General features: G+C 43.4%; 1 protein-coding gene across 1 annotated transcript in view; it reads right to left on the reverse strand.

Annotated features, from left to right (window-relative positions):
* The window catches only part of LOC136624367 (oocyte zinc finger protein XlCOF7.1-like), a 160077-nt gene that overhangs the window by 42026 nt on the left and 92865 nt on the right, over positions 1–25186 (reverse strand). The window contains exon 5 of the mRNA XM_066598333.1: positions 7217–7281. Within this exon, the coding sequence (XP_066454430.1) occupies positions 7217–7281 (65 nt within the window). The remainder of the gene's footprint in view (positions 1–7216; positions 7282–25186) is intronic.

The following is a 25186-nucleotide window of genomic DNA, read 5'->3' on the forward strand; positions in this document are numbered from 1 at the left end:
ACATGACCAGGATCCTGTGCTGAAGAAATAGGACACAGAATAAAACCCAGGGTCAGGCAATAGATTGGTGTCCTCCATGAACTTAGTTATGTTTTATCTTTGTGCATATAATTACACTCTTTTCTCCAGATACACTGCACAGTGCTCCATTATGTTCTGTACAACTTTAAGGTATGTGATCTGCACAGGAGCTCTCTCAATATGCTTTCTGTTGATGGTAGAACTGTCAAGTATGACCTGAGAGCAATGCACACCTCACCCAGGACAGACAGACTATGTCTAAATCGGACAAATGGGAAACATAATCCTGCAGTAAAGCCTCTATTCAACAAAGAAAAACAACATAAGAGATAGCTCTACCGCTCGTAACTGAGAAAGGTCCCTACCTCACAGCAGATTGACCGCAGGGACAACTGCATATCTGCTGGATGCCTCTTGGGCGTCCCTGACAGTAGGCAAGTGAGAATACCAAATCACAGTTTGAGTAGCCAAGGAAAAGGGAAATAAACCACAACTTAACTGAAAGATGCACAGTTAACTCCAGAAGGATCTGGACACGGCTCCAACCACCACGACCAACTGAACTAAAAAAAGGACTTACGTAGACATCCAACAACGACTAACAACCAACTAAACACTTACCTAGAATACCAACACACATAAGAAGATGGAATAGCCAAAGTATGTATGAGATATTGGTTTGTATTTAAGATACTTAAGCTCACAAGCCTATGACAAGGTTCCTTATTGTCTCATAAGTCCCTATTCTAACAAGACAACTTAACCCCAGGAGTCCTGCCTACAACCTGGGGCGATCATTCCAATAGGGACGGTACCATGCTGCAACCTAGAGGCCTGTCTTGCCCCAGTTGGTATGCAACATATATGCTGAACAGGGCATACCCCATTTCCCTGAAAATAAGACAGTGCCATATTAATTTTTGATCCAAAAGATTTTACTTTTTTTACACATAGAACTGCCTGGACACTATTCACATTGGCTTTTTTTATTAACTGTAACTGGGGCTTAATTTTGGAGTGGGGCTTATAGTTCAAGCATCCTCACAAATCCTAAAAATCATTCTGCATCCTAAAAAATCCTGAAAAATTATGCTAGATCTTATTTTTGGAGTAGGTCTTATTGTCAGGGAAACGGGGTAGTTCACACAAATAGACAAGGGGCATACACCTTGAACAAGGAGCTGATCACCTACCCGGACACTGAACATGTCGCTGTTCCCACCAACAACAGGGAATCCCACCCACAGCCTAATGCAAGCAAGCAACACCACAGCAGAACATGCATCACTCCAAAAACCAAGGTTCTAAGAGGGAATGAGGTAAAATAGGAAAAAAGGAATAAATGACCAGTGTCTGCAGAAGAGTGGCTGGTATTTATATGTGGCAGACCAGTGGTGATTGGCTAGCTAGAAAACTCCACACCCAATCAGAAAAATCATCCCACACCTGTGGAAGAGTGCTACTGGAAGCCCATAGAACTAAAGGTTTCAGGAGCACAATATGGCACCAGCTGATTCTTGTAAAGGTTCAGACCAGGTGCAGCATCTACTGACTATCTCATAGTGTGAAGAGTGAGGAGAATCTTCCAGAGAAAATATTTGTTTTTTTTTAATTATGGCCTAATTATGGCCTTTGTAGCAGTAAATCAACTCTGGACATTTGAAGGAGAACTGGACCCTCTTTATCTGCTCCAGATTGTAACTGCAAAGTAGTGTGCCATGGTGTCTTATTGCAGAATGAACCCGATCAGTTTCTTCCCACTTTTAAGATCTTTTAGGCTCGGTGGAGTTCTTACATCACAATGTCATTGATAACAGAAGACGGGCGCTGAATTTATACTGCGAAAATGATCCCTTCCCAGAATTTGAGTTAATTTTCTTTGTAAAGTGGTCGCCCTCCAGCACCAACTACCCCTGGGATATGACTGATGGCTCTTCCTGATGAGCAGTGGAAATATCATACCCGTATATTGTGATACATATAACTGCAGTGATGAGATGGATGGAGAGGAGACTCTGTAGTCTGTCTCAGTGCTATAATATTATTTGATTATCTCCAATGAAATCTTTTTGAAAACCAGAAAGTGTCCCAACTAGTCCTACAAAGTCCAGGATCCTCGGTGTAATTCTCTCCTCACTATTTCTACACATAACACCTACCAGTTCCCTCTCATCTCCAGAGGTCTGAGCAGATAGCTTACCATTTATAGAACACAAGCATGTAAGGTTTAACACATTTATTAGTCATTGGTAACAAATTTTGAGACTTAATTATATACATTAATGTAAAATATTCTATACATGTGGTTAGTATATAGATGTGCTATTCGGGTTCTATGTGATTTTTAGATAACAGACATTAGTTGGCCGTTGCATATATTTCTTGATCATCTTGTAATACATGTGACTTCGCTTTGACCTTTAATGTTGGATTTTTTATTCTTGTACTGTTTATCAGTTAAAAGAAAACAAAAAGGAAAATGTCTTCTTCCCTTATAAGTTATTTGATGTCTAACAAGATGAGATTTGTGAACTCTGCAATTGCCAAATTCAAAATGTTAATATGGTTTTTCCTATGTGAGTTTTTTGATAGTCAACTGGATTTGACGTCCAAGTAAAATATTCCCAACATTCAGGTTAAGAGGATGGTTTCTCCCGTGTGACTTCTCTGATGTCTAAGAAGATTTGATTTAGCTGTAAACATTTCGCACATTCTGGACATTTATAGTTTCTTCTATCTTCTATGTGAATTCTCTGATGTGCTGCAAGATGCGATTTCAGCCTAAAACATTCTGAACATGACAATGGCTTTTCAAATATGGAAATTTTCTCATGTTTACTAAGAACACATTTATCTGTGAAAGATTTCCCACAATCAGAACATGAATATAATTTCTCTTCTGTGTGAATTTGCTGATGTCTAACAAGATCTATTTTTTTTGTTAAAACATTTCCCACAAACTGAACAAGGTGATGAATTCTCTTCAGTGTTACGATCGTGTGGGCAAACTAAGCACGGGGCCAACACGTTCGCGACCAAAGAGGACTGGGTATGCACATGGGTTACTGGCAAACTGACCCTGTTCTACCAGGAGGGATGGCATGGCCCTACCTAAGCGGGGACACTGCCCCAATAAGGGCAGCCCAGCGGTCTTCGGATCTAGGCCGTAGCTGATCCTAGGAGCCACGCACCAAAACAGGATACATATGCATGCCACATGACAGGTACTGTACACTGTACAATAGGACACACAGAGCCAGAATACACAGCATACAGCAGCCAAAAGGCAAACACTAATAGCAGATTATAAGCTGAATAAAAATGTGAGGTGTTAGTTTGTACATTGGCCAATGAACTTAAGCTGCAAGCTCCGCCAAGGCCCCTCGTATCTTGCAGTCCCTACACTAGCAAGACACACCTACTAGAGGGCCCTAGGGGCCAACTAGCGCAGATATAGCAAACAAACTCAGCAGACAAAACTGGCACAAAATAAACATACAAACGGACATGAACAGCAAGCTGCAAAAAAACAGAGAACAGGTAACAGGACACATGTCACAGATACATCCAAACAGTACAAGCCTGGCTTCAGACTGACCAGGAGCTGGATTTATATGTGAGCACAGACCCAGGAAATTGGCTAGCAGGAAGTACCACACCCAGCCAGCTTAATCAATTAACCCTGTGAGGGCTGTGCTGCTAGGAAGCTAACTACTACAGATCCCAGCAGCACACGTAAAACTTTGTGTGAATTTTCTCATGTTTAATAAGAGTACATTTATGTATGAAATTTTTCCCGCAACTAAAACATGAATATGACTTCTCCTTTGTGTAAAGTCTCTGATGTTTAACAAGATTTGATTTTTTGTTAAAACATTTCCCACATTCAGAGCATGAATATGGCTTCTCCCCTGTGTGAATTCTCTGATGTGACACAGCATGGGCTTTTTGTGTAAACCGTTTCCCACAATCAGAACATGAATATGGCTTCTCCCCTGTGTGAACTCTCCGATGTTTAACAAGAACTGAATTTTGGTTAAAACATTTCCCACATTCAGAGCATGAATATGGCTTCTCCCCAGTGTGAATTCTCTGATGTTTAACAAGATCTGATTTTTTGTTAAAACATTTCCCACATTCAGAACATGAATATGGCTTCTCCTCTGTGTGAACTCTTCGATGTTCAACATCTGTTCTATCAATTTTATTTTGTTTAACATTCTGTAATGAATCAGAAGATGAAGCCTGTATAGAAGGATCAGAGAATAGATTTTTGCTGTGAAGGGCTGAGGGTATATCTGGGATAATGGCAGGCTCTTCATATGTAAATTCTATGATATCAGGATCTTCCACTTTACAAACTGTTATCAGATGTCCCTCTGAGCTTCTGGTGTCATCAGCTGCCAAGAATAAATTGAATTTTAATATTTTTGAATATTACATAGCAATTATACTGATAGTTTATGACATTTTTATATAAAATGTTCATACAAATTGTAAGGCATGTATTAAAATTCAAACATTAGAGGATTTTCCCATCCACCTAATCCACTGGCATTCATCCTAAAAGACTGATTATTTATTGATCGAGTGCACAGTCTGCCAAGGGCCCGAAACATACCATCTTCTGCCTCTTGAGACACCATCGCCAGAATTCGTTTTTTCCACATCAAAGAGCTACCCATGCAGGCCTCAAGAAAAATGCCAACCTTGGCAGCCCCATTCTAGAAGTTAACACTCTTTGTGAACCTCTCCCAAGTTATAATAGCAGCAAGGAAGAAGCTGGCACCTATAACCTCGGCTTTGAGAGCCCACAATATAAGATATAAGTGGGGCTTCCCAACCAAAGTCATCATCATCTCAAGAAATGGGAAGACTCATGCTTTTGCCACATTCGACAAAGGTCTAGAACTGCTCGAGATGTGGGACAATCCCCCTCCTACGTTTCTGAATCTAACTCAAACCTGGATGAACAGCTTCTCCCCCAAGATCTCCCAGGAATGGAAAAAGACAACCAAAGAACCCTAATTGCTGGACTCCGATGCTACAAGCACAGATTTAGTCCCAGTAATCCTGCAAACTCTCCCCCAATTTGTGCAATTTGACTCACTCCACGGTTTTGTTTATGTAATTTGTTATATATATTCCAACCTTTTCAGTTTCCAATAATGTACCTCACTTCCTATATCCTAACCAATATGTATATTCCCTGACATATTGTTCCAGACAGCACCACAGACATGCCATCTGCCATCTGTCTCTTAATGTGAAGGGCTTGAATAGCCAGTTTAAAAGATCTCTTGTATGGAGAGAAATCAAAAGGACGGAAGCTGAAATAGTTTGTGTCCAAGGGTCCCATTTCCTAAGGGCTCATGTCCACGGGCAAAATAAGAATTAAAATCCGCAGCAGATTTTAACTCTTCTTCTGCCCGCGGATCCGCACCCCATAGGGATGCATTGACCACCCACGGGGTAGATAAATACCCGCGGATGGTCAATAAAAGGGATTTTTAAAAAAATGGAGCATGAAAAAATCTGGACCATGCTCCATTTTCGTGCGGGTCTCCCGCGGGGACGGCTCCCGCGGGCTTCTATTGAAGCCTATGGAAGCCGTCCGGATCCGCGGGAGACCTAAAATAGGAATTTAAAAGAATTTACTCATCCGGAGCGGGCGGGTAAGGTCTTCTCTTCCTCACGGCGGGATCTTTCTTGCTTCGGCTCGGCGGATGTGCCCGGCGCATGCGCGCGGCACGGCGGCGACGTGCCGCCGGTGTGACGAATTCGTCCGCCGGCCGAAAAAGAAGATCCGGCCGTGAGGAAGAGAAGGCTTTCCCCGCCCGCTCCGGATGAGTAAATTCTTTTAAATTCCTATTTTCAGCGCTCATGTCCGCGGGGCAGGAGGGACCTGCTGCAGATTCTACATGTAGAATCTGCAGCGGATCTGATTTTCCCCGTGGACATGAGGCCTAAGACTACATTATACAGCACGTTACATAGAATAGGGGGCCTCTACATTGGAGAAACAGGACAGAAACGGAAACCGAGGATGAGGTCTCATCGCCACACAACTAAATACAGAAAGACTGAATTCCCTGTGGTGAAGGACGTTTCTAGTCATGGGCACAACATGGAAGACATGAAAGTTATCATATTGAAAGGCTATTTCAAATCACAGTGGCACAGAAGAATGTCGGAATATAAATTTATAACACATTTTGACACTTTCAACAGAGGGTTAAATTCTTCAAGAAGATTTATGTGTGAATGGGAAGTATGAGGAAACTATAGCACAGATAACACTGCTGACCTGATGATCTCTTAACACTATAAATATGCTTGCTCCTTCAGATCCATTTCATTATGCCTTAATAATGGACTCGGAATAAGTCCAAAAGTTTGCATTTACATTATGTATTTTTGTTAGGCATTAAAAGGCATTCTATCTACAAGATTCACATACACTATGACTAAAGACTGAGCGTGGGTCCGAAACGTGTCATAGGGGGCGCATTCTTTCTACAGTTTGTAACTGTTTTTCAATATGGATAAAACAAGCTGCTATCTGGAGTCTCCATGTGCGGGACTGATAGTTTTGTACTTCATGTGATTTAAATGTTTCCTTTATTTTTTTTGAGTAACGAATAATGAAAACAATACATGAAATTGTCCTTGGCTGAATAAGAGAATAAAGAGCTGAAAACCTGACAACACAGACTATTCTCTACATGTAGTCTCACCTGGGGGGTCATCTGTAGGGTCCTCCTCCTTACACGGCTGATCCCCCATCACATGTGTCTCTGTAGGTTTAATAGGGATCGGATCTTCCTCCAGTTTCACCAGCTGTAAAAGTCATCACACAGTTGAAGAAGTCGTGTGAAAGGTTTTATATGGCCAGAAAGGTCATTAATTAGTATGAGGAGCTGGAATGACATGATAGCAGTAGTGATCTGGGCCAAATAGCTACAGGTCTCCTGTATAACTCCAACCTGTTGCTTCTTTATTCCAACAAGAAGTCTCCAGAACCAGAAAATAGTGATAAGATGCAGATATCTAATGTCTGCGGTCGGCTGTAATCCTGCCATCTCCAGCTTTCTCATTACACAAGAATTAGTCATATAATAAGACTGAACACAAGACCTTCCCAGCCGTCCTACAGACCAGAGGGGAGATTTCATGAGACCTTCTCTCCATCTACCTGATCATCCTGTGGATGAAGAGGATGGGGACATCTCTCCGCTGCTGTTCTCTTACTGGATCTACCTGCAGAAAACACAGACAGCCACTGAATTCATTCTCTACATACAAATAATAAAGGCCGTCTAGATTTAGTCCTGTCTATTACCTGGTGATGGGGGAGGCTGGTGGTCCTCCATCATGACGTCCTTATACAGATGTTTGTGTCCTTCTAAATACTCCCACTCCTCCATGGAGAAATAGACTGTGACGTCCTGACACCTTATAGGAACCTGACAACACAATGATACCGTCATCACCCAGACACGTTATATCGCCATAGCGTTACTGTATAATGTCCCAGCATTCCCAGCAGCATCACCTCTCCAGTCAGCAGCTCAATCATCTTGTTGGTGAGTTCTAGGATCTTCTGCTCATTGATCTCCTCCAGTATCAGGGGGTGACGTGGGCGTCCTGTGATTGGGCTCAAGGGTCTTCCCCATCCATCAGACACTGGGGCCTGACAGCCATCACTAGAAGTCTTCTTCACTACCGTGTAATCCTGTTTATGGGGAGATACATACATAAATATCCCTGCAGACATTCCCAGAGTCCTTCATGTCTCCAGTTATGTCCAACAGTTATTAAAGCAGTTCTCTGTATTAAGACAAAAATGAAAACAGTGTAGATAACTGAATAAAGCAAGCCTAAAATATGATGACCAACCAATCCTAATTATCCCCATATCGATAGGGATATCTTTCTGATTGTGAGGTTCAGACAGCTCGAACCCCCACTGATCCCAAGAATGGAGCTCCAACATGTCCTAAAGCAGTGATTCTCAGCTCCACTCCTAAGGAACCCCCAACAGGTCATGTTTTCAGGATTTCCTATAGTAAGAACGCCTGAGGAACCAACAATAATTACATCACCTGTGCAATACTGAGAAATCCTGAAAACAAGACCTGCTGGGTGTCCCTGAGGACTGGAGTTGAGAAACACAGTCCTAAAGTACGGGCAGCGGGAAAGCATACACTCTACTGATTCATTCACTTCAACTTAAAGGGGTTGTCCCGCGATAGCAAGTGGGGTTATACACTTCTGTATGGCCACATTAATGCACTTTGTAATATCAGGAGGCTGGAATCGGCACACGTGACGGGGCGGAGCTACGCGATGACGCGTTCAAGGGGGCAGAGCCAGAACGCCGCTCGTGCCGGACCAAGCCGAAGGGAAAAGACCCATCTGCGCAAGCGCGTCTAATCGGGCGATTAGACGCTGAAATTAGACGGCACCATGGCGACGGGGACGCCAGCAACGGAGCAGGTAAGTGTATAACTTCTGTATGGCTCATAATTAATGCACGATGTATATTACAAAGTGCATTAATATGGCCATACAGAAGTGCATAACCCCACTTGCTATCGCGGGACAACCCCTTTAACTATTTCTGGTGGTCCTCTTGGTGATCAGTGAAGCGGCACTTCAGGACCCCCAGGGAATTCAGGATCAGTTGGGGTCCCAGTGATTAGACTCCACCAATCAGCAAGCTATTGCCCATCCTGTGGAACTGACTAACTAGTTCCGTGGGATAACAACTTTAAGGCCCTTTTCAGAAACAGATCATCTGGCCGTGCTTACAACTGCTGATCAACAATGGTCTATGTAGATGGGTAGATGATCTCAGGTTAGTGCAAACAATCATTAGAAATAGCTGTCCTTCAACATACAGCTAACATTACACAGAGAAATGTGCAGCCAACCAACTTACATTTTTATGCACACAAGACAACGATCAGCCAACACACAAGCGTTCATAGTTACGTAAAGCTTATTTTATTGAATTTCCCAACATTGCCCCATTTGTCTAAAATCAGAGAACCTCTAACATAGAATCATGGAAGGGACCTCCAGGGTCATCGGGTCCAACCCCCTGCTTAGTGCAGGATTCACTAAATCATCCCAGACAGATAATAATGATGTAACGTGACATCTTCCCCAGAATCTCTCACCTCTCCTGTAAGCTGGAAGAGTATCTCTAGAGTGAGGGTGAATATACTCTCCGCCATCTTGTCCCGGTTCTTCTCCATCCTTGTCAGGTCAATCAGGAAAATTCTCTGGTATAGAAGATATCAGCCGAGGATCCTGAATGGAGAGAAGACAAGACAATGTAACATCATAGAAAACCCCCTGGAATAAAACAATTACTGGAGATAATAAGGGAATACCGGTGAGGAGGTAATAAAGTGTAGATGTTGTGTTCTCTCTTTTTATACCTAAATCAAGGTCATTGCTCCATGCTTGATGTCAAGGCATGTCGCATCTTCACATGACGGTTGCAGCGAATCAGGAGCCACAAAGGTGATGTTACTATATAGCAGTAAATCTGGAGCTCAGATAGTGACTTCCCAAGTCCTCTAAGCTGGAATCACAAGAGTTAATAAATCACTATTCCCATCTAGGCAGTTTCTTGTAGCTATTCAGCCAGAAAGGAAGCTGAAGATGCAAACGGCAACAGTCTTCAGGTGTTTTCCTACATCGGAGTAGATTTATGAAATGGTCTAAAAAAGCTCAAGTGCCCTTGTTGCCCACAGCAACCAATCAGAGCGCAGCTTTCACTTTTCAATAGCAGAATATTAAATGAGCCGATCTGTGATTGGTTGCTATAGTTTTTCTTTTAGACATTTTAATGCATCTCCCCCATAGTGTTCCAAGGAACATTCTGTGTGTTTTGTGAGGTTCTTCACCCTTGCAGTGGCTTCCGCATTATTTGGGTCCATGCATATATTTCCATATGTTTACTTTATTGTGCATGAACATTTCAAAAACTTTAGGTTTTCTTTAAGTAATTTAGGAGATGTACGAATGTAACATTATTTGTTGACATTTTGAGGAACATTTTGTTTTCCTACACCAAGCCAAGATTGCAAAGGCTCATACGCATCAGAATGGTAGAAACCCCCACAAACGACCCAATTTTTAAAAATACACCCCTTAATGTATTCACTGAGGGGTGTCATGAGTATTTTGAAAACACAAGTTTTTTTTCCAGAAGTTATTGCAATTTAGAGGGGAAAAAAATAAAATTTCAGATATTTACAAATATATCGTTTTAAAGACAATATTTTTTCTATAGTACACATGAAAATGAAGACTTGCAACCCAAAATGGATACCCATTTGTCCTATGTTCAGAAACGTACGCATTGTGGCCCTAATCTGCCTACTGGACACATACATCAACATAGAAAAGGGCATTTTTAGCAGAAGAGGGAGGACGAGCGCTCGGACTGCTGGCAGATGTGAACCGCCCATTGTATGGTCTCAGGATAATTACCATATGATGCGGGAAGCCTTTCTGCAGTTTTATCTAGAGATGGGAATCCGCAGTGCACAGAGCTAATGGTGCAGGTTTAATCATCATTCAGTCGCTCATGCATCAGTATATTGAGTTTAATAGGCAAAAATTAGCCGACAGACCTCCTAAAAAAGGCCACTATGGGGATTTTTTATAAATTCATTCATTACTCAGCTATCCCCCAGTATATATAAGTGAGCTTGTGAAACCTTGCTTAGTTATTTCTTTCTGTATGAAAATCCTGGCTTCTTTCTCTTTAGATGGCCATGTGATCTCAGTACTGACCAGCTTCAATCTACTTGGGGTTATGCTGTCTGAAGCTAGTTAGTTTCTTAGTTTGTGTGATGCTATTAAATGGAGTGTACCACAGAAACTGCCTAGAGGGGAATACAGACACTCCTATCATAGTTACTGATTTTGATCACACAGCTCCTGTCACACAGTTATAATCAAGGAGATCACAGCTCATCCTCCTGATTAGGGTAAAGGGTAGTTATAATTAAACTATCCCCCTCCCCCAGCAGGCAGAAATGACATAGCTTCTAGCTAATGCTGTGCTAATGTGTCATGGGGTAGATGTAAAACTAAAACTTAGAAATCTCATTCTCAAGATGTTGCCTAATAAGCATAATTTCCCCAAAATTGCCAAGGACAAAACAATAGCCTAATGGTTATATCCTACCAAAAGAGACTATTATAAAATTACTAGTAATTATTAGGAAATTATCGCACTAGTGTTTCCAGCAGCACAATGTGCCACACAGCTCTATTACATGCACGTCACACACACACAGCTCTGCTACATGTACATCACATACAGCTCTGCTACAAACATTTTTCATGCCATACAGCATGGATCACAGGCAGCACAGCAGAGTCCTGCTCACACTGATCACCCCTGGTCATGTGACCCTGAACTCCTCCCACACAGGTGACTGATCACATGACGGTGATATCATAACAGGTGCTGTAAGCACACGGCTGCTGTCTGTAGGTTTTTAAGTGAAGGACCTGCCGTCATGTGATCAGGTGGTGGAGCATGTAACTCACACAGTCACTCACGGACAGGTGGTCGTTATTATTTTGATACAGTTTATTGACATATATGCGCTCAAAACAGACAAAGATGCTAAAATTGAGGAGTAGGTGGTTGAACTAAATCCGTTCTGAGTCTATAAATGAACTAAATATATATTGCAAGGCAAGCTGTGAGGTCTTTAGCCACTAATATATTCACACAGCATGCAATGCTTGGGGAAATGATGTAACTGCTGGCAACCTGTAATGGGATGTGCAGGGTGTCAGTTAACAGAGGTGCTATGACACAGCCGAATTATAAGCTTCCAGTGAATTGCTATGCTGATTATGCCTCAATCACACTTGTGACAGAGGCTAGAGATGTGAGAGAGGTCTCTATCAGACCACAAAGGAGGGCCACAACACCTAGCCATCTATAAACATTTTTGCATAATTGAGTCATCCCTAAACCTTATCTGAAAAACATGTAACACATGCCCTCCCGATATCTAATACATGCCCTCTTGACATCTAACACATGCCCTCTTGATATCTAACATGTGCCCCCTTGACATCTAACACATGCCCTCCCAACATCTAACACGTTCTCTCCCAATATGTTTGCCTCACAGGCTTTATCAAGGGAACTCAGGTAGGCTATACTGAAGGCAGCGCCACACTGACTGCTTTTTGAAAGAGAGATGCTGGGACCATTAGATTTCTAGCCAATGTGAGACCATGAATGACAGCTCAGAACGAGTAATCTACCCAATAGAATATAGTAACAATTTGTGTCCCAAAATTTATTTTTTAATAAATGTCATGCGATGAAGAAGCCAAGATACAATATCACAGAAAACTAGAATTATTCTTCCCATTAATTCCTTTTTCCATGAGTCCATCATGACGGCACACATGGAGATTGCCCTGCCTGAGCTTGTTGGGACAGGAAGAAGGAGAGGTCTGAAGGCCACCTCCCATCATCCATCTCCAGTGACTTCAAATCATCACAATGGATACGTGGCCCAATCTTTTATTGTTGCTGAAAAAAACAACACAATGTTACGTTCACATGTACAAGATACAATTCATTTTATACAGGTAGGAAACGTATGTGTGGTCATGATGGACTCATGGAAAAGGAATTAATGGGAAGAACAATTCCAGTTTTACCATAGCGTCCATCCTGAAAGCACACATGGAGGTAATACCAAATCACCAAGTGCCTGCAGGACCTTTCACCCGAAGGCTAGCTCCCTATTGAAATGGAGATCTAATCTATAGTGCTTTGAGAAGGTATGAACATTAGACCATGTCGCAGCTCAATAAATTTGCTCTGCCGACGCACCCCTGCATTCAGCCCATGAGGAAGCAAGAGCCCTTGTGGAATGTGCTCTAATCCCCTCTGGGGCTGACAAACCTTTAGACTTGTAGGCTTCCTGTACTGCTATTCTAATTCACCTTGCTATAGTGTCCTTTGACACTGCCTTGCCTTTGTTGTATCTCTGAAACTGAAGCAAAACATTATCAGACTTCCTAAATGCTGGAGAGATCCGCAAGTATCTAAACTCTGTAGGCGCTGCTCTTTCTTGTTTTTAAACTTTTGACAGAAAGATGGCAGAAGTATTTCTGCTCCATATGAAAGGAGGATACAACCTTTGGAAAAAAATTAGGGTCTGTCCTAAATACTACACGGTCTTCCAATACCTTTAAATAAGATTCTCTGCAACAGAATGGCCAGTAATATACAGTAAGAATACCCTGCCGGACGCCTTCCGACATTGGAGCTGTACAGGCTTTAATCAGAATGTTGAAAGATGTCAGACAGTGGATTGGAAAGGGTTAATGGATACGTTTTTTAAGGCCTAAGTCTATCTGTCCCTTGCTAGAATCTTTTTACCCATCTATTCTCTATGAGGCGGACATCAAAAAGGGAACTGAGGGCCGCTACTTTTACATGCAAGGTCCTAGGGTTAAGACCTTTGTCAAAAGTTTTCCTATACTCTTGAATAAATACCAGAGGTAATGCTCTTATGACTCTTCAAGAGTGCGTTAATTATCTTGTGTCATAGTCCCTGGTCCCTTAATCTTTGCCTCTTAGTAACCATGCTGTTAACTTCAACCAGTGGATTTCCTGGTAAAACACCGGACCTTGTGACAGAAGGTCTTCCCTGAGAAGCATTATTAGGGACTGTATCCATATTAATAGATACGCATGGGGACAGAGACCACTGGACTCCTTTACTGAGTCAGGAAGGGGACAACCACCAGTTTAGGGACCTTTTCATCGAGTACGATAATTTAAATATTTTATCTATGGAGTGACTTCTATGCTTAATAGATAAGATCTTTTGCTGTAGGGGCCTACAGTGGAACTGTGCCCATGGACCATAGGTAAGCAGGCTGTTATCTGCCCAAGGACCCTCATCGCCTCTCTTATGGAGACTCGGTTCTTTCTTTTAAATCTGTCCACCGAAAGAATAGTATCTGATATTTTAGATACTGGTTTGAAGGAACAGCCTCTTACGGAGTCTAGCAGGACCTCCAAGAAGAATTTCCTGGTATCTGGATTTAGGCTGGACTTCTCATAATTAATAATCCAACCTAAATACAAAAGGATATTAAGTGTCTGCTATAAATGGGGTTCCGTAGAACCAATATCTTTTGAGATTATTAGAAGGTTGTCCAGATCGGGAATTATATTAATGTCCCTCTCTTTCAGAAACCCAATCGGTTCAATCATAATTTTTAAAAAGACCCTAGAGGCGGGCGAAATGCCAAAAGACAAACAAATAAAGTAGATGTGAGAAACTGCACCATTCATTCAACAGCGAATCTGAGATACGTTTGGGAAGCTGTGTGAATGGGTATATGGTAATAGGTATCCTTCCGGTCCAGCGTACACATAACATAGTAAGGCCCTATTAACGGAATTGTCGATCAAATGGTTTCCATTTTAAATCTGGATTTTTTAAAATAATCATTAAGGGACTTTAAATTAAGTATAACCCTAAACGACCCATTGGGTTTAGGGACTTTACAGGGACTGGCACAATGGCTAATCATTCTTGAAGGAGAGGCGTTTGCGTCCAGGTAATTAACGGGGGACGGATGAAAAATCTATTTTGTACCCCGATGCAATCACCTCAGTACCCAGGGATTCCCAGAAATCTGGTTCCATCTCCCTGAGTACTGAGAGAGTCTACCCGCTACCAAACCTGTTGCTCTAGCTAGATTCAGGCTTAGGGATAAAAGCTGGAACTTTTACCCCTGCCTACTTTCTGGTATGATCACCTACCCGTTTTCCCCTTGCTTCTCCCTCTGCATTGGTATGTTTCTCTCCGGAAGAATGAAGCTTTCCTTGGTAAATAGTCTGTCGGAAACCCCTTTTTTCTATCACCTGCCTTCTTCAGGATCTTGTCCAGAACCGGGCCAAGCAGATATTCACCTTGAAAAGGGATTGAACACAATCTATTTTTCGATACCGTGTCTCCTGACCAGACTCTAAGCCACAACGCTCTTCTGGTGGAGTTCCCTAACCCTGCATTCCTAGCAGCGAATCTTATGGACTTCGCTGAAGAATCAGCTAGGAAAGCTGTAGCTTTCTTAAGTAAAGGGATACACTCTAGAATTTCTTCTCCGGACGTTTTATGTTGTAGGTGAGACTCTAGCTGATCAACCCATAAATACATGGATCTTGCTACTGATGTAGCTGCTATGTTAGATTCTATTACAGTAGTTGCTGATTCCCATGCATCCTTAAGGAACCCCTCAATTCTTCTATCCATTGGGTCCTTTAGCTGAGAAGCGTCCTCAAATGGTAACAAAGTCTTTTTGACCAGCTTCACTACCTGCACATCTACTTTTGGGATCGTGTCCGACAGTACCATATCCTCCGGTGTGAACAGGAACCTCTTCTTAAAGTCCCTAGGAATGGATAGAGCACTTTTTGCCCTATGCCTTTCCTCCATAATGAGCTACTTTAAACTTTAATTTCCTGGAAATCCCTTTTTCGTCGGATCCGAGCCCCCCAAACATTTTGTCCTGTATAGATCTGGGTTGAGGAACTTCGATCACTTCCATAGTATTTCGTACTGCTGTAATTAATTAATCATCCGTTACAGTGGGTGCTGAAAATTCCGATGATTCTTCCTCTGAGTAGTCCGCCTCCGATGGTTCAGGTGAAGATATTATGTAATCCCGCGTAATAGGATAGGGATCGGATAACTGCTCCGCTTGCACTTCTTCCCTGACCATTAATCGGATACCTTGCAATAAACTCTCTTGTTCATCCTGTACAATTTTCGCCGTGCAATCAGAACAAATTGGCTCTTTTGTGCGATCATCCAGCCTTTTTGTACATAAAGCGCATATTTTTATTCTTTTCTTATCCCCTTTCACTTTTAATGCTTCCTCCTAAAATAGGAGAAGCCAATATACCAATATACAATAGTCACCAATTTTTGGATTTGTCCAAGTGGAGTACTTACAATTGGCACAATCCCCTTGTCACCATCCACACTTTCCATGGCATTCTGGAGGTGTGTCTGATGTCATTCCACACAGTGCGGCACCGCATCATCAAAGCGAGCCGGCTGCTGCTAGACGCCGGGACTTTAGCGCAAGATGCAGCAGCACCTGCCGTGGGTCCCGCGGTCTCCTGACTGCCTCTGCTTGATTCTGAACGGACCAGATCCTGGACTCCTGGTTGGCGAGTAGGAACACCTTTGTCCATCCTCCGGCCTGGAGAACTCCCTCTGTGTCCGTTGGGACAGGAAGAAACACTGGAGATGGATGGTGGGAGGTGGCCTTAAGAACTCTCCTTCTTCCTGTCTCAACGAACTCAAGAGGGGGAACCTCTATGTGTGCTGTCAGGATGGACGCTATGGTAAAACAATAATGATGATGAGTTAGGAATTAGAGAATGACGACGAGTTTGGCGCTGTGGTAACACTTACACCTTTTACAAATCTTAAACCCCTTTCACGAGGACAACAAAAATCGCAGGATTTTCTCGAGATGCTACAAATCACATGTATGTGAAGCCCCTGTGTTCCTTCGGGTTCCTGCACATTAGCAATGTTGGGAGGGAAAAAAAGTGCTGCGTGCTTTATACTGCGGCACTTTACGATGTTTTGTAGCCCATGTTTCCCTATGGAGCCTCCTTGTTTATCGCATCACAATCACGTTGTGGAGGCAGGATTCATGAATTGGCCAAACAATGCGGCAGCTTAGCCAATTTATAATCCCGCCTCCACAACTTGATTGGTTCTTCAAACTCTGCTCAGCCAATCAATGCAGAGCTGGATGAACCAATTACAGCCCTTGCATTGGTTTATCAAGCATTGCATTGATTGTCTGAGTAGCGCAGGATGAATCAATTAGAGCCATCGCTTTCTGGAGGCGGGATTTTTGAAGTCCACAAGCAGAAAGTGACCTTCTGTGGGCAAACGAGGACTGCAGGACTCCCGGTAGAGCTCCGGAGAGCAACGGGAGGACCCGGATTGCGCCTGCTAGGCAAGTATTGTTTTTTTTTTTCAGGCAATTTAGCTAGGGCGGCTTCAAAAGACACAGACATGTGATGGACTCACAAACTAATATTACTGACAGCGAGAGGAAGAATCTGGGAGAACAGCAGCTTGTAGTATGGGGAGCGGCGAGGAGAGAAAACACAGGAGGCGATTATACCGATTATACCAGGAAGCAGAAGAGCGAAAGAACAAAATACTGGTCTTACAATGAATGCCCAAAACTGGAAGGTGCTGAAGGGGTTAATGATACCTGCCCCCCAGTGCTGGAGACCCCCACATACCTCCAGCTGCAGCCGGACAGGAGCCGTGGGGTTGTTCTGTGCTTACAGGACCTGTGATGAGGTCACCGTCATGTGATCAGTGTGTGGGAGGAGACAAGGGGTCACATGACCAGGTCTCTCCGCTCAGTGGATGCAGGACTCTGCTGTGTCCCATCAGGATGTATTCAGGGAGTGGATGGAGCAGAGCCGAGCGTGTAGGAGACGGAGGAGCAGAGCCGAGCGCGTGCGAGACGGAGGAGCAGAGCCGAGCGCGTGCGAGACGGAGGAGCAAAGACCGAGCGCGTGCGAGACGGAGGAGCAGAGCCGAGCGCGTGCGAGACGGAGGAGCGGAGCCGAGCGCGTGCGAGACGGAGGAGCAGAGCCGAGCGCGTGCGAGACGGAGGAGCAGAGCCGAGCGCGTGCGAGATGGAGGAGCAGAGCCGAGCGCGTGCGAGACGGAGGAGCAATGCAGAGCGTGTGCGAGACGGAGGAGCAGAGCCGAGCGTGTGTGAGACGGAGGAGCAGAGCCGAGCATGTGTAAAATGGAGGGGCAGAGCAGTGTGTGTGTGTGAGATGGAGGAGCAGAGCCGAGCATGTTTGATACGGAGGAGCAGAGCCATGTGTATAATGTACACGCAGGGGCCTACAAATGGACCTCTATAAGCTTGGGGCTTGGGTAAAAAAATGGCAAAAGAGTGTTCAATATTGACAAATGTAAGGTTATGCACATGGACAGGAGAAACGGATGTCACCAATATACACTAAATGGGGCACTGCTAGGACAAAAGGGGTATGGAAAAAGCCCTGGGGGTACTAGTGGTCTGTTGGCTATATAAGGCACTTGTCAGGCCCCACATGGAATACTGCGTACAGTTCTGGACACCGCTGCTCAGGAAAGATGTTACAGTGCTGGAGGGGGTTCAAAGAAGGGCAACTAAACTAATACATGGAATGACGGGACTGGAATACCCAGAGACGCTATCAAAATTGGGATTATTTACCGCGGAAAAAAGACAGTTAAGAGATGACCATATATCTATGTATAAGTACATGAGGGGACAATACAAGGATCTCTCCCATGATCTGTTTATACCCAGGACTGCGACAGTAACAAGAGGTCAGGGGAAAGAAGGTTTCTGTTACGTGTGCTGCTGAGACATGTTGTACTACTGTGCTTCCAGCAGCACAGCACTTTCAGGGTTAATAATTGAGCTGGCTGGGTGTGGTTATTCCTGCTAGCCAATCTCATGGGTCTGTGCTCACATATAAACCCAGATTCTGGTCAGTCTCTGTCTGGTGTTCAGGGTGAGCAGTCATGAATCCTTGTCTGTTGAAGTTTGCTGTGTGAATTGTGTCCGGTGCTGCTGGACTCCTGGTTAGTGTAGGGACTAGCGGTATAGCCAGGAGCCGTGAAGTGGCCTGCTAGCTTTCATGTTTTGTACAAAATGTCAACTAATACCTGGTATTTATATTCAGCTTACTGAATCTGTTACTAGTGGTTTCATTTTGGCTGCTGTATGCTGTGTATTCTGTGTCCTGTTGCTCAGTCCCTGTCATGTGGCATGTGAATGCGTCCTGTTCTGGTGCGTGGCTCCTAGGATCAGCTAGGGCCCAGATCCGAATATAAATGCGAGGTGTTAGTTCGTACATTAGCCAATAAACTTAAGCTGCAAGCCCCGGCAAGGCCCCTCATATCTCGCAGTCCCTAAACTAGCAAGACACATCTACTAGAGGGCCCTAGGGGCCAACCTAGTGCAAACATAGCAAACAAACTCAGCAGACCAAACTGACACAAAATAAACGTACAAACGTACATAAACCACAAGGCACAGATCACACAGCAAGCTGCAACAGCACACAGATAGCAGGTTACACAGCAAACTTCAACAGACAAGGATTCATGACTGCTCACCCTAGGGGCCATACAGAGACTGAACAGGAGCTGGGTTTATATGTGAGCACAGACCCAGGAGATTGGCTAGCAGGAAGTACCACACCCAGCTAGCTCAATCAATTAACCCTATGAGTGCTGTGCTGCTGGAAGCTTAGAACTACAGATCCCAGCAGCACACGTAACAGCTGCCCTTATTGGGGCAATGTCCCCGCTTAGGTAGGGCCAGGTCAACCTCCCGGTAGCACAGGGTCAGTTTGCCAGAAACCCGTGTGCGTACCCAGTCCGCTTTGGGTACGATCGTGTGGGCCCCTGTGCTTAGTTTGCCCACACAATTGTAACAATTTCATCACCAACATAGAACAGGGTTCTTTACTGTAAGAGCAGTGAGACTGTGGAACTCTGCCTGAGAACTTGGTGATAGCAAAATAGATACAGAAGTTTAAGAGGAGCATAGATTCCTTTCTAGAGCGCTACGATATTACAGGATATAGACATTAATCAACCAGCGGGGTTGTTAATCTGGGTCTTGTAGTCAGGTAGGAACTTTGAAAACGTTGATTCAGGGATTATTCTAAATGCCATTATAGAGTGGGAAAGGAATGTTTCCCCCAAAATGGGCTAAATCAGGTTACACAAGTGTTTCCCCAATAGTATGTGATTTGCCACATTCCTCTTTCACAGAAGCAGGAGGAACACCTGGATGACTAAGATAAATTTCACTGTAAGGGTTCAACTTTTTCTCTAAAACATAACTTTTAATAAATAAATATTAAAAAAGGCTTGTCAAGCAAGTCTTAGGTGGGACACGCAAAAGAGAAAAAACAAACGAAACAAAAATCCTCCTTAACTAAAGTCCCCAACCCGTGTATGGGGAATTAGACAGGAGATGAGAACGGAATGTTAATTCAAGTTTCTCTTTGAAAGTAGCCAGATTTATATAAAGGAAGTACCACATACATAAAATAATTCCATAATCTGGATGTCTTTATATGGTCAGCCTTATCAAAAAATAGGTGTTCCCAAAAGTGGATCTATTAGTATCCACCTTTTAGTTCCAAAAAGAACAAATGGGTCCAGAACCAGACCGATACCAATCCTCTATATAGCAGGAGGATTTGTAGACGGTTTGATGGTTAGGTCTGATTCGGAGCTAGGAACTTTACAAGGAGTGAATACTCCAGAGAATACAGCTTTATAGGATTTGGAAAAGGTCAAAGTCGAAGGTTCAACGCGTTTCCGCTACTTGTAATGTAGCATCATCAGGAACCAAGATTAAGGTCTGTGCAACTCTAGGATACAAAGTCCCAGAATCAATCTTGAGTTGGATTTGATATAATAATAGATCAAAAACAACTTAAATCCTATAGACTGGATCTAGTACGGTTATAAATTGCTTGAAATGATCCTAGGTTAGCACAACCAGACTAGTCAGAACTTCAGGTGAGGGATAGACGATCCTATCATCTTAGGCTTTTCTATGTCTAAGCTCCAAGTAAATCCCCACCGCCATCCCAACAGGAACAGAAAACAAAAAAAGGCAGCAGCACCAGCCCTTATGGTAGGCTGGTGGCTAATGACCAGCTCAGTGTCTCACTCACAGATTTATAGTGTCAAAGACCCACCCCCGGCTGGGGGTCAATCGCTTATCAGCCAATGAGATCATGAAGTAAGTTTACTCCTCCTCAGGAGGCGGTGTGTGCATAGACGCTGTTCCTAATAAGATCTCTAAATGCCCAAAAGGGAGCACCGCTAACCATCAGATAAACTCATCATAGTCCATGGTTGTAAATACCTAAGAGGGTTTCCTCCGATTACCCGGCTAAGCACCTAAACAGTTCGTATACCTTCTTCCCCGCTAGCGTGTCTATAGTTGCTAGGCAGTGACCGGTAGTATCGCGGGACGTAGGACGTCGTAACGCTTCTCAGTAGCGGTGGGCATATGACGTCATCACATGGTCGCGTAATGAGGGTTCGTTACAATGTACATGTACAGTCCTGCTCACACAGCTTGGGGTTCGTTACAATGTACATGTACAGTCCTGCTCACACAGCTGAGGGTTCGTTACAGTGTACATGTGCAGTCCTGCTCACACGGCTGAGTTTTCGTTACAGTGTACATGTACAGTCCTGCTCATATAGCTGAGGGTTCGTTACAATGTACATGTACAGTCCTGCTCACACAGCTGAGGATTTGTTACAATGTACATGTACAGTCCTGCTCAAACAGCAGAGGGTTCGTTAAAAGGTACATGGGATTTGCCACATTGCGCTATTAATGAAAAAACTTTGTAGGAAGCAAGGAGGCGTTTGTCAGCATTGAAAGCCGATTTTGCAAATAGCTTGCCTACAGTGCCACAGTTCTCAAAGTTTGACTTTAAACCTTGGAAAAATGAAATAGGCTTACCCACTTCGTCTGATTGCATTTTTGCAAGGTGATCACTCAGTCTCCAAGGCTTCATAGCTGCATTCGAAAAGTGCCTCGTTTCTGAAATGACAAAGGGAAGCTGTCCGTTTGTAGGACAAGGGAGGAATCCGTATTTCAAGTATTCATTTGACTATTGATGTTATTTCTTCCATTTTTATAAAGTATGCTTCAAGAATGCACCGCTTATGTTCCTCTATCATATAATGATGCATGACTTTTATAACTCTATGACGCTGCAGATTAATCACACTTGATAACCTAGAGAACAACTTAACCAGCTGTATTACATAATACCACTGATTGGCTGGTACTTTCAATTGCGTGGTAGTTTATATCAGTGTTCTGAAAAGACACTTGGCATCCACTAAGACAACAACTTCCAGAGACCGACACAAGTGAACGTTTGAAGGTCTTCCAGCCATTATGGAATACAGCAGCTTAGATTGTGCTGTATGTTATCAAGTGTTATGAAGTGTGATTGATCTGTAGCAGAGTCATGGAGTTATAAAAATCATACATTATATGAGAGGCACGCAGGCTGCACACAACCCCCATTACGTGTAAATGATTCATATGGAAATAATTGCCTCAAATTTTCGACAGTTTTTGATTTCACCGATTGTTTTCGGACAGATTATCGACGAAAATCGAGGTATCACTACTAATTTTTAGAGAAATTTTGCTACCAGATGAAAAAAAATTAACAAAGCAAACACAGAACGCCCCCCTTACCGGCCCCTTTATATTCCAATGCCCCTCTGACGCCCCTTTTCATTCCACCACCCACTTCAGGAGTAAAATGCCCCCCAGAGGGCAATAACACCCTCGTTGAGAACCACTGGACTAGATGGGCCATGTGGCCTTTTTCTGCCATCAATTTCCTATTTTTCTCTCTGTGTGGGAGGATCTGATTCTTTTCAGAGACACCATACTGCCAATCGGCCTTGGGATATTTTCACTGTGGTTTCTGTATGGGCCGGTTGAATGGGGATTAGTGATGAGCGAGTATACTCGCTAAGGGCAATTGCTCGAGCGAGCATTGCCCTTAGTGAATACCTGCACGCTCGAGACAAAAGGTTCGGGTGCCAGCGGCGGGCAGGGAGCTGCGGGGGAGAGCGGGGAGGAACGGAGGGGAGATCTCTCTCTTCCCCGCTTCCCCCTGCTGACTGCCGCAACTCACCGCTCCCCCGTGCCGGCACCCGAACCTTTTGTCTCGAGCGGGGAGATACTCGCTAAGGGCAATGCTCGCTCGAGCAATTGCCCTTAGCGAGTATACTCGCTCATCTCTACTTATTAGCTAAAATAATGGGTATATTAGGATGTTTGTCAGTAGATTAGGTGCTCCACAAATTATTGTGGCTCCTGAGAATGGGCAAGCCTTTTATTGTTTGAATTTTAATACATGCTTTAGAAGCCATCTGCTTATTATATCGACGTCTTAACCAAAGACCACTCTTACCGTTACCTCTAGCAAACTACACCACGATAAACACTGCTGTAGAGCTGGTTCCTCCTTAAATACTGTAAAATCTATCCATTCTAGATCTACAGAGCATATCTGCTCTTTGCTTGTCCCGTGCAGTCAGCTTGTGAACCTACTGCTGGAGCCAATGACAGAGCTCAGCAATGATTGCTAAGCTTTGTCATTGGTACAGCACCCTTCTTTTTACAGAACGGCACAGGCTGACTGCAGCCTACAAACATAACATCAGCAAGGAGACTCGGAGACAGAACTGGGGACAAGTGGAGAGTGGGGTGTATGAGCTCTTTATTATGTTTGCATACTGGGTGAAAAATCTATAATGCTTGGTCAGATCAGTGGCAAAAGAAGACCCAGACACCAAAGGAGACGATGGCTGATACTGTTAAAGCTGCTACTGGCATGGATATAACACAACTGAAAGAAACAGTACACAATCAAAAAACATAGAGGGAGCTCGCCTTCAGGGTCGTGAACGACTAAACGGCTAACAACATCAACAAATGGGGAACAGTTTGTAAAATAAGTGATCTCGGAAGCCTCTTTAAGCAAAAGCTTCACTCTGGAGATATCATCACCACTATATCTAGATAGGGTGGTTGGCCGCTGTATTTCATAAGCAGTCTACTAAAAATGACCATCAAAAGTCTTCCTCAAGCGAGCCCTCCAAACTTCTGCCATTCTCCTCTGCATCTAACCCTGTATCAACTGACATGCTGAAATCCATGTTTCAAGATTTAAAAGAATCCATACAAAAAGATATGAGATGCCATTTCAGCCATATATACAGACATTACAGCAATCAGAGAACACATGGCTCATCTGGAGGAGAAGATGGAGGAGTTTGTAGTAGCTCACAATTCTCTCGTGGATGCCCACAACACAATGGAAGACAACATCACAAGCTAATAGATTTGGAGGATAGGTCACAGAGTAATAACATTAGATTCTGAAATATCCCAGAAGATATTCACAACTCTAAGCTGGTAGAATTTCTCACCGATCTATTTTTGGCCATCCTTCCTGGCTCAGCTGAATAAGATCTCTTAAACGACAGAGCTCATAGAATCCCCAAGCCCAAAATTTTTACCCCAGGAACACCAAGAGATGTATTTGCCAGACTCCACTTCTACCATTATAAAGAAGCACTCCTTAGGTTATCCTTTAAAGTATAAAAACCATCCAGATTCCTTTCAACAGATTTCTTTGTTTTCTGACCTGTCCCCAGCAACCCTAGCAAGGAGGTCGTTTGCGAGATACACCAGGATAGTGAGAGAGGAGAAAGTCCCTTATAAAACGGGGTTCCCAGTAATGTTACTAATCTTCAAAAATTGAATCACTCACAGCATCTCTTCATCTAAAAGAGATGGATGGCATTTTTTCCAAATGTTCCTTCAAGCTTCCACCAGAAGATCTTCATCAGTCAATCATTCCTGGAACAAAGTACCCAGAAACCAGCTGTCATTATTATCTAAAACAAAAGGGTCCTGGAAAATGCTCACAGAACTGGGCTTTCAGGTTCCCCTAATAACAAGTACGCTCACGATGGCCTAATATTTTCATTTTCAGAATTTTTTCATAATCTTTCATATTTTTTTGATTCACTCTTCTACTTCTCTGTTCTGAGAGGTATAAAGGAGGTTCCACTCTATGCTTACTACCCTCTTTTGTGGTGCACCCCCCACTCAAAGCTTGCTACCCTCCTTTGTGGTTCACCCCCCACTTTAAGTGAGTTCCAAAAACTCACCGGAAATACCCTTTTAGGTTCACTTAGAACCTGGACTAACACCAAGAAACATGTTTGCTGATTTTTGTATTATTATGTTTTGGTTAAGTGACTGGATCAACTAGTCACTTTTATGCCTATCGTATCAGTGCCAGTCCTTATAATTATATTTAAAAAGACCCATGGAGGGACATTGGAGAATTCTAATCCTGTGCACTAGAGATTTCCACAGGTTTCAATCAAAAAATCTGACCATTGTATACATGGCATTTAAAATTAGTTTTCAAATTGTTAAAGGACTA

Source organism: Eleutherodactylus coqui, chromosome 4 (genome assembly GCF_035609145.1).
Source record: "Eleutherodactylus coqui strain aEleCoq1 chromosome 4, aEleCoq1.hap1, whole genome shotgun sequence".
NCBI classification, from domain to species: domain Eukaryota; kingdom Metazoa; phylum Chordata; class Amphibia; order Anura; family Eleutherodactylidae; genus Eleutherodactylus; species Eleutherodactylus coqui.